Source organism: Trichomonas vaginalis, chromosome IV (assembly GCF_026262505.1).
Source record: "Trichomonas vaginalis G3 chromosome IV, whole genome shotgun sequence".
Lineage (NCBI taxonomy): Eukaryota > Parabasalia > Trichomonadida > Trichomonadidae > Trichomonas > Trichomonas vaginalis.
Genome location: NC_067206.1, coordinates 36,525,808 through 36,536,596, shown reverse-complemented (window position 1 = coordinate 36,536,596; position 10,789 = coordinate 36,525,808). Strand labels below are relative to the sequence as shown.

The window sequence follows — 10,789 nt, the reverse complement described above, 5'->3', positions numbered from 1 at the left end:
CAAAGCAGCCAAGAGTCCTGATTCAATTAAGATTCAGAGTCCAGACAATGAATATAAAAAGAAATTAAACAGAATTAAATCAAAAATATGCTATTCCAAAAAGAAGCCGCAATGCGGTGGGGCTGATGCCCATAAAACTAAAGAACTGAAAACGATAAAAGAGAGGAAAGAAATAATCGAAAAGTTAGAAACTTACCGTTCAATCCTTAAACTGAGTGAAGCAAAAATAAAAGAATTTAATAGAATAAATAAATTGATTGGAAGAGATGAATTTAATAAAGATGAATTTTTAAACTCTATCCAAATTTAATTTTTATTCCTCTTCGACAACGTCTCTTCGAGACGCCGAACCCTTCTGGGTTCTTCTTTCCATCATTACTGCATAACCGCATCTTCTCGGTTTTCGTGGTTTGTTGTTTTTAATTAGTTCTTGCATCATTTTTATCATTTCCTCCCTTGTTATGATTCGTGGTAAATTTTGAGCTTGTGGGGTATCCATTTATATAAAAATAAAATTTTGTTATCAGTTATTTTATCGTTAATGGTTTTTAGGTTATTCAATAATTAATTATTTTTGAATAACTGATGGTGTCACTACGTCACCATGTGTCACCTGGTTAATTAACTTCTTTTAAAAATGATGACAACATGACATTTAGACATCACAGCAGGATTAATGCAAAAATAAATTCGAATCATACTTTATACTGCAAGACCTTCAGGTCTCGCCGCTTAGCGGCTCATTTACAGGTATTTCATCGTCAGTAAATGAATCATCATTATCGTTTGGTTCAACCTGTTTATATAATCCTTTCATTTCTTCTTTCAAAACATAACACCATGTTTGTTTACCATCTATTCTTCTCTGTTTCCTTTCACATTTATCCTTAATGCTCATTTGAAAGTTTTTGTCTTTCATGTCTGATGGTTTGCAGAATAGAGCATTTTTACACGTCATACCTGCACACAATTCATCATAATGTGTATTTATCCATACATCTAAAGGATTTGTTGATAATTCTATTAAATCTTGTTTGGCTTCAGTCATCGGTATGATTCGTACGTTAAATGATGAAAGGTCATATTGCATAAAATATGTTAGTAAATTATCATAAAATTCCTTTGTGCATGAATCCATTAAATTCTTGAAATAATCAAATTGACCCTTGAATTTACCATTAACCCTTAAAACTACGTATCTTCTGTCTCCAACTTCAATTTTGACAGGGTAGACGTTGTTAGTTACGAAAATGAAGTTTGCAACGTTCTGAGCAGTTCTTCTGGGTTGATTCTTTTCATTAATTCTTATTTGATTATCCGTAATAATTGATTTCAAAGCGTTGAAGTTTGCGAGTCTGTCTTCACCTACATTCTTGAGTTCATTAAGTACAAGAAACATTTTATTCTCAACTACTGAATTGAAATTACCCGTTAGCTCACCTATTTCGGTAATGTTTTTACATGAATAACCAGCGAGAAGTTCAGAAATAATGTCTGTAAATCTGTTTTTACCTGTTCCCTGAAGTCCTTTCAAAATAATTGCTGTTTCATTCTTGATTCCAGGATGTTGAATCATTGATGCAATCCAGCCGAGAAGGTATTTATACACTTCATCGTTATTATCACAAATGGCTTCTTTAATGAAATTCATAAACATCTCAATTTTTGAGTAATCTGGTTTTTCGAGAACGTTGTATTTATAACCCTGAAACGTTGAGAAAACATCTGGAGAATCAGATTTAAAGCAAACACCCTTAACGGTTAATGAGGATAATTGATTTAGTAGTACGTCCCATGCTGTTATGGTTTTACCTTCTTCTTTAAATAATTTAATCATTTTGAGTGACTCTTTCATGTTTGATTGAAGAACGAATGATATTTGATTCATTTTATCGTGGATGTTGTAATCTTTCTGAATAAAGTATTTGTTTCCACAATCTACAAAACGGATTACACGTGATAAATCCTCAATTACTTCAGAACTGTTTTTATACTGATGATTTTCAGCCTTGCGTCTAATATCTGTTATCAAGAATGAATCATCAAGTTTTATATCAAATGTTATTTTTGGCTTACATAATAAAGGCAAAACGTATTCATCATAATATTCCTTTTGATATAGTTTTAGAATCTTCACTAAAACAAATGGAGAAGTCATTAAATGTGCATATCTACTACGTGCTTTTTCAAAATTACTTTTTGCATTTTCAGTTAAATTGCAGAAGTTATAAACGTTATCGTAGGCTTCATTAATTAAATGATTAGGTAACGAATTAATAGCTTGAAACAGTGTGAATAATGTAACTTCTTTTTCTAAATTCATGTTTCCACCGTCATTATGTACTTCAAAATCACTGATGCCATCAACTATGCTTTGAGTTAGTTTATCGTCAATGTTTACATCTTTGTTTTCATTCATGATAGTCTTTATTTCTTCATTCTTTTGTTCAACTCTTACCTTAATATTCAAATCATTTAATATATCATTCACTGTTCTGGTTATGGTCGAGTCATAACTTCCACGAATGAATGAGTATGTTTTGATTGGTTCTGTTGCATTCTTGCGAACTCTTGAATCAGCCATAACCACTAAAGAACGCTTTGAATCATCCATAGAAGTCATTATGTCAATATCATAATCATTGCAAGAATAGCATTTAATCATTCTGTTCGAAACTGCATAGAAGAAATTAGTGTTGCAATAAATGTGAAGACCTCCTGAAGCGGTTTTAACGATAACATCTTTATCCGAAAGTTTTGATAAAATATCTTTTCTAACTGTTTCTTTAAGTTCATCATTGTATGATTTATTGATATCAACATCTATAATCGTTAAATTTGAAATTTTATTTACTAATAAAGCCATACCAGTTTTCCTTCCTCTTCCTCCATCGTGTTTGAGGTAGTTATGTAAATCAATCTTGTTTTCACCAATTCTTTCGTTGAGGGTTTTAGTTTCTGCCACAACTAATTCCTCAGCTAATGAATCAATAACTTTTTCATCAGAAACGATATAGTTGCTGTTGTTGTTTGTTGCTGTCATTTATATAGGAATAAAAAAATAAAAATAATTTTAAAACTAACTTTATTTTTGGACTGCATCAAATTTCCTTTGTTGATGTTGTCTAAATGTCATGTTGTCAGTAATTTTAAGAGAAGTTAATTAACCTGGTGACATGGTGACGTGGTGACACTGAAACCATTAACGATAAAATATATTTTTGGTGTAAATTTTATTAAGTTCATCTTTAGTTAATTTGAATGGATTCGCTAATGTTCCACCTTGAGCCACAACACTTGCCCCGGCTAATTGTGAAGAACCTGGGATAAGTACTCCATGAAATGATTTCATTGGTATCATTAATTTAGAAATAGTTGGTTTAATTATTTTTGTCATTTATGATAAAAATAAAATTGCATAATTTAAATTTTTTTCTTTCTCATTTTCTCATTTTCTCATTTTTTCTCTTTTTCGTTCTGTTTTGGTTTCAGTAACTTTAATTTTAACTTTGGATCAAATATTGGGTTTCCATCTTTATCTCTTCCAATAACACCATATGGTAGAATCTTCATTTATACTAAAATAAAAATTTAAATTATGCCGTTCTAAAGTTTGTGAAACAAACATTGAGCGTTCATTGAACGCGAAACCATGCATAAACTGTCATATAAGGTGGCATGTAATCTTCACCCGAGCCTGTTGGATTTGTTGTGAAAGTATGGACATGATTTCCTCCTAGTTCAGTTGGTCGAAAAGTCTTTTTTGCTGAATTGTTATAAGATGGAGATAAAACGTCATAGCCAGCTTTATAGTCTGAGTTGTATAATGGGTGGTCTCTTAATGAGTGGCTATGGTCGCCAGAAAAGTTTGTCGTTCCTGTATGAGTGTGCGCAGGTAAATTTTCTCCCGTAATCTTTTTACTTCCACCGGTTTGTTTTGAACTATTAGCACAATATAGGAAACGATCGGTTATTTGTTGCCATGTACCGAAACCGAATACATCAGCTGGATTTGTTGAATTCATTGATGTATATATTGAACCAATGGGGTAAATCATCTCAAGAATTGTATTTAATCCATTATGAATATTGAATTTATTATATAATATTGAATTTGGGTGAGTATTTAAAACTGGTCTTGTTATCAATATTAACGTATTATTTTTGAAAATTGCTTTTCTAACATCTTGAAATTTTGTGATTTCAGACCAGTTTCTTCCATCACTACTGATATTTACTAAATCACCACATCCTAAAGCAATGAAATACCCATCAATATAAAATAAATTAGTAAATCTATAATTTCGAGTAAGTTTTGGAGTGAATGAATAAACCAATTCCCAATTTGATAAATCCTGTGATAAATAAATATGTCTGTTATAACTTACAGGATATGAATAGACCATACCACCTGAAACAAGAACACAAACATTTGAAGCATAACATAAAGCTTCAATGTCTCCATCGGCTTGAAAAATTTGTTCAAAACGACTTTGTGGTATTGAATATGATCTATAAATTTTATCATTCTGTAGGATAAAATACATGCTGTTAATGTAATACCATTTACTTGTATAATCAATTTTCAAATCTGATGACATCATACTAAACATATAATAATTTATCCCATCCTCACTAATGAAAATTTGATTGACTTCATAAATTAGTACCCATTTATTATTAACACATCTAATAGGATTATTTGGATATTTAAATTTAGCATCTTGATTTAAATTACATTTGAACCATTGGATACAATCGAATGAATAACAAGGGCAAAAATCATCTCCAACCGTTATCATTCCCATAAATTTACCGTTATTATATTCAACATATAAAATTCTTGGATTAATGATTGGCTTTCGTGTATCAGGATTCAAAACAGATGGAGTAAATGATTCATAGTTTTTAAAATCATTTGTTTTAAAATAATAAAGCACTCCAGCTGTATAAAATAAATACGTGGTCACTCCATCGAAACATATCCATTCAAAAGAATCTATATCAAAGGTTTTATCTGATGATTTCATAAAATTTAAAAATGGTGGAGTAAAATAGACCTCTGATTGTTTTATTTCTTCATTAACAAATGATATATCAGCTTTCTTTGCTAACTCAGTATTAATGAATGAAATAACTTTTTCCTTATCTGCTTTCTTCTCTAACTCATTGTTAACATATGTTTTATCTGCTTTAAGGTCTAAACATCCTGAAACCCATTTTGTATCAGCTTTAACTTTAAAAGTCTCCAATGTCCATTCATGATACCATTCAACCTTTTCTTTAATTTCATTATCTTTTTCATCAACATAAACTAAATTTGCCTTCTTGTTTAACTCGGTATTTACATAAACTAAATCTGCTTTCTTCATTAACTCAGTATTAACATAAGTTTTATCTGCTTTAAGGTCTAAACATCCTGAAACCCATTCTGTATCAGCTTTAACTTTAAAAGTCTCCAATGTCCATTCATGATACCCTTCAACCTTTTCTTTAATTTCATTATCTTTTTCATCAACATATTCCTTATCCACCTTCTTCATTATGTCATTTAGGAAACCTTCTATGAATTCTTCATTTAAATTAAATCTTCCAATCTTCAAAACTTTAGGAAATGCATTTAATGCGTAATATCTCTGTTCTTCTGGTGGAATTGATGTTATATCATCCGTTATACCTTTAATTTTAGAATTCATAAATAAAATTTCTTTTATATTTGATATCACTGCACCACCTTTGCAAACGAATTCGAAATGGTCATTTTTCAATACTATCTCCAAATCTCCATATTTCAACCTTTGCGTTTGTTCTGCCGTCTTTGAATTATATGCATATATGGCGTATGTAATGGTCTGAAGGACCTGGGCGCTTTGCGCCTTATGTTGCTGTTGTTTAATCATTTATTATGATTTAAAAATAAATATTTAATCCGTTATCTCATCAGCTATTTTTTCTATTTGAAATTGCCATAATATTTCATTCATGAATTCTAAATCACAATCAAATAGGTCAGTTATTCTAAATTTAATATTTGATAAATCTTTTGAATGAAGAATAAATGAATTCCCGGATAATTGAAACGGATATGATAAAGAAAATGTGTTTAAGTTGATGGATAAAATGTTTTGTATTGATGGGTAAGAGTTAGGGTCTAATGTTTGATGTGAAAATTTCATTGGGGTATTAACTTTATCACATTTGATTAAAATGAAATTGGAACCAGTGTCAGAATACAAAACATCCCCAACATCTTTTTCAAAATTTAATATCCCCAACAATGAACGAAGATGAGGAGTACAAAATTTAATTTTCAGCGGGAATTTAATAAGGTTATTTATTTCATCAAGTTCAAAAAGTTTATCGGGTTTTGATTTAAAATTTTCTTCATACCATACGATAAATGATTCATTTAAATAACTTAAAATCATGTTAATATCCCATTTCGCTATCACATTATTTATATACATATCATACGTTTTTTAAGGTCATCTTTAATAAATGATATATAATCTGAAGGGTCTAAAAGAATGGGATTAAATTTACCACTCACAGAAACGAGAGTAACATTATAAATTCCGCTAACTGTTAAATTTAATTCACAGTTATTATTCGAAATAATATTGATAATTGACATTTTTTATTACGATTAAAAATATGGTAAAGCGTTATTTTCCAGTGATAAATAAAACTAGAATAAGATTACCTCAAGAATTCATAAATTCAACGAATAAGAAATTCATTCATGTTATAAATTTTAGTGTTTTCAGAAAATATGAGTCAGTGTCATATTCATCAACAGGTTATATTTCACTTCATTCAAATTTAGTTCAATCAAACCCATATAATGACCATTTCATAAGATTTTCAGATGGTATTAAAAATGTAATTGATAGATTAAAATATGAACAGATTGACAATATCGAATTTTTGGAATTTTGGTTTAAATATCCCGATGGAAAAAAGATTGAAGTTAAAGATAAAGCTGATACTATAACAAAAACAATTACAATGACCGATCCGGATAGTGGGGAACAAAAAGAAATAAAACAAACGATAGAAACTGGTGAAAGGTCAATTATTATTGATTATGATTCAAAGGATTATTATTCGATAATGTTAATGCTTGAATATTAAATAGCCTTAACAAAGAATTTTTCAAGTGATATTTTATATTCATCAACTATTTTATTATAAATATCATTATATGTTAAATGAAGTTCAGTTGTTGTTCCGTTCTTTGATATCTTAATTGTGCTAATATCCTTTATAGGATTTATTTTTGCAACTGTTCCGCAGCATGAAACCTCATCATCTATGAAAAATTGAATCTTAACGTCTGAATCTTGAACATCACAAAGAATGGCGATAATGTGAATTAATGATTCATAAGGTAAAATAATTAAACCGGATTGGTCAATTAAATTTATTATTGAATCATAATTATTAATTATTATATCACGGTAAATTTTCATTAATTCAGAATTAATGTCTATTTTATATGGGTTCTCGATGTTTGATGAAAGAGGCGGGGGTATGTTGGATAAGTGGGAATTTCAACAGGTTCTTTACCGGGTTCAGATAAAATGATTGGGTCTCCATCTTCTTTATTTTGCTCCTCCTCCTTTTTCGGTAAGTCACGAGTTAATAAATTTGGTTGAGTTGCTGACCTTGTTAATTCAGGGCTAACATTAACTTTAACATTTTGAATAATTCGTGATTTATCATCATTTACGTTATAACCAACCGTAATCTCTGCTTTTGCGTTAGTGTTTTTTGACTAGTGAAACGTCTTCTCATTTATAATCGAATAAAAAAATATATTTAAACTTTTATTTTGCTGGAAGTTTTGAATCTATTATTCCCTGTATTTGTTCTTGAAGTTGATTTTTAGCTGGTTCATTGTAATTAATAGACCTAATATATTCATTAATTGCATTCTTATAATCATCTGATTTCTCAAATTTTCTTTTATCTGATTCCTTAACTAAATCATAAGTTAAACCTCGTTGCTGATATAATGGTTTCTTAATTAAATCTTTGAATGCTTGAGATAAAGCACCTGATGCAATTCTTGCTACTATAATTGGTTGGAATTGCTGTTTAAGTTCATCTTTAACATTTGCGAAAACTGGATCGAATAAAGCACTTTAAAGAATTTCTTAGCTGAAATTTCAGGTCTAATATTTGCATATTGACCATCAAACTGGTTAGAATATCGTGGTAATCCATCCGGTCCCTCTTCAATAGCATTTAATTCTTCATTGAAATAAGAATATGGATTATAACGGTATGAATTAATTGGACCATTTTCACCTTCTCCAATGTATTGTTTAACAGCTTTTCCATTTTCATCAAATTGCATAGGATAACGTTCATTATATGCTTTACGTTTAGGATAATCAGTTATAGTTAATTTATAACCATTTATGACTTTAATATTACCTTGACCATCAGTAACGAAAACTTCATTTATACCATCAGGTTTTCCATTTGGACCCGTAATGTCTGCTTCGTGTGCTTCCCAATTTGGACCTTGACGTTTGGCATATGCTTGAGCTTCTGGTAATGTTAAAACGTTTCTCATTTGTTTAACATCTTTTTGAAGACCAGCAACAATATGAACTAATTCTTTCATTCCATCAGGAACTTTCATAGTTCTATTATATGCACCCTTTTTGTTTGTTCCTTGTTTTAATGGAACCTGTAGAAGATTTGCTATTTCTGTCATGTTTAATTATAAATAAAAAATAAAAATTAATTATAAAAAGTTAATCAAATTTAACACCTCCTTTATTTAAATCAACTATTATTTTTCCATGTTCACCTAATTGCTGATATTGTGTGTAAAGTTCATTAATGCTCATTGGTAAATTCACTTGATAAAGCATAACGTTCAACTGTTGACGACTAAACCCACTGAAAATGAAAAGGGTTGATAGATTTGATTTAATGTTTGTGCTTAATGCTTTGAAGTATTGAACAGCCATAAAGAATGAACACTGAATGTGTCGACATTGAGTTAATAACTGATTAAAATATGATTTCTCATTTGTTATTAGTTTTGATTTCACTGCATCATCTAGAAAAATGAGTGAATGCAAAAATTCTCTATCAAAATTTGAAATAGAAAGTGTTTCAAATAATTCATCCCGTTGTTTATCAATAATTTTATCCTCTAATCCTTGCTTCTTGATTGTATTATATAATTCTTTATACATTAAAAAGTTTTTTAAATAATCTTCTGCTTCTTCTTGTGATAAATAAATAATTGGAATTTTGATTAAATGCTTTAAAGATTCAAATGTATCATCTGAAGGTGAACCTGAACGGTTGATATAAATTAACACATGTGAATAGGGGGAAGTGTTAGCAATAATGATAATTTGTTTTAATATCGTTAATGTTTTACCTTTATTTTGTTTACCAATTGCTGCAGTGATTGAATTTAAGTAACATTCAGAATATGGAATTTTCATTAATTTTTCCTTAGATAGAGCATTTCTATTATCACTCAATGCTTCATTAATCATATCATCTATGTATGTATTATATACTCCTGCTAATTCTTCATAAGGAGTGTATGAATTTAAATCCATTTAATCAAAAATAAATTTATAATTTTAAACATTTCTATTCATCAATATTTCATCATATGAACTTCTATACTGTGGTGGTGTACCTGTTGGATGATATTTCAAACCTTCATCCGGTGTCCATGTCCAATATGTAGTCCTAGTAAACCAAACCTGAGGAGGATTTGTCACCTTTGAACAGTAAGTGTCATTTTCACCCTGAATGATTGGATAAGCTTTCACTTGTACTGTAACTTGTGAGTTGAAAGTTTCTAATCCATCAAAGAATATACCCGCTCCATCACGTTGAACTGGAATAGTGCATAAGAATGAAGTTTGGTCTTTCCATGTTCTAGCTAATGGCGTGCCATCATCTGCATTCAGTGGTCTAGTTAATGAGTCCTCGTATTCTTCTGTGCATTCATTCACTCCATCTAAATCAGAAGCTTGAAGCATACGTGTAAAGAATATGTCACCCACTGTGGTCATCGCTTGATCGGGGAAGTTTCTGGAATCTATAGTGACCTGAAGACCTCGAAGCATTGGATTTTCTAAAACCGTTCTTTGCATTGCATTCTTCGGAAATGCTAACACAACATCTGTAACATTATGAAGAGCGTATGAGAAATCTGAGCTAATACCTTCAGGAGTGATGCAACCTCCATTTAGTGAACGAACGTCAATATGTTGAGCTGGAATCATGAATGGATCTTCCTTACTGAATAAACGTGGTATTGCTTTAACTGATTCTTCAATTAAACCGTATCCTGGTGTAATGCATTTATCCTCTAAAACTTCCATCTTTGTGCATGAAATAATAACGTCATCAACTGTTGCGTCAGCAGATGTAGCGGCTAAGCTTGTAATTAATTTGGCAGGAAGTCCGATTTGTTGGAATTTGCGATCATATTTATAAACATGATTCATAATCTTTTCATAATTTTCATCAGTTATCTTTTCATAAACGTAATTTTGTAAATCAGCAACTCTTAACGGGTCAACCTGACAAAATACTAAAGTATCCCTGAAAACATAATATTTAAGAATGATATCACCAAATGATTTAGGATAATCATCGAACGCCTGAAATGCTAACAAATCATTTACCGGAATAATCATATCAAAAGTGACATCAACTTCTTCATTTGCTTTCTTGAAAACTTCTGAAGGGTCAATATATTTACCACATACTGAGTTATCATATTTTTGAACATTAT

The 10,789-nt window shown here is 30.1% G+C and overlaps 6 protein-coding genes and 1 pseudogene across 7 annotated transcripts, besides 1 other annotated feature; all 7 read right to left on the bottom strand.

Moving 5' to 3' along the window:
* Positions 1–10,196: part of a mobile genetic element that runs on past the window's edge.
* On the bottom strand, positions 719–1,888 carry TVAGG3_0232870 (uncharacterized protein; the record flags this gene model as incomplete). Its single annotated transcript, XM_051227405.1, has 1 exon — positions 719–1,888. The coding sequence occupies one exon, from the start codon at positions 1,886–1,888 to the stop codon at positions 719–721; it is 1,170 nt and encodes a 389-aa protein (XP_051112391.1).
* On the bottom strand, positions 2,289–3,043 carry TVAGG3_0232860 (Prim-pol domain family; the record flags this gene model as incomplete). The annotated part of the gene is made up of 1 exon (XM_051227404.1): positions 2,289–3,043. A coding segment is annotated over one exon (755 nt), but the record flags the coding sequence as incomplete, so codon positions are not given.
* On the bottom strand, positions 3,636–4,025 carry TVAGG3_0232850 (keratin-associated protein family; the record flags this gene model as incomplete). Its single annotated transcript, XM_051227403.1, has 1 exon — positions 3,636–4,025. One exon carries the CDS (start codon positions 4,023–4,025, stop codon positions 3,636–3,638), a length of 390 nt encoding a protein of 129 aa, XP_051112389.1.
* Positions 5,269–5,900, bottom strand: TVAGG3_0232840 (uncharacterized protein; the record flags this gene model as incomplete). The annotated part of the gene is made up of 1 exon (XM_001329995.2): positions 5,269–5,900. A coding segment is annotated over one exon (632 nt), but the record flags the coding sequence as incomplete, so codon positions are not given.
* Positions 7,131–7,797, bottom strand: TVAGG3_0232830 (annotated as a pseudogene). The gene has a single exon. A coding segment is annotated over exon 1 (667 nt).
* On the bottom strand, positions 8,197–8,728 carry TVAGG3_0232820 (uncharacterized protein; the record flags this gene model as incomplete). The annotated part of the gene is made up of 1 exon (XM_051227402.1): positions 8,197–8,728. A coding segment is annotated over one exon (532 nt), but the record flags the coding sequence as incomplete, so codon positions are not given.
* TVAGG3_0232810 (uncharacterized protein) lies at positions 8,769–9,218 on the bottom strand (the record flags this gene model as incomplete). Its single annotated transcript, XM_051227401.1, has 1 exon — positions 8,769–9,218. One exon carries the CDS (start codon positions 9,216–9,218, stop codon positions 8,769–8,771), a length of 450 nt encoding a protein of 149 aa, XP_051112387.1.
* Positions 10,197–10,789: the final 593 nt, after the last annotated feature.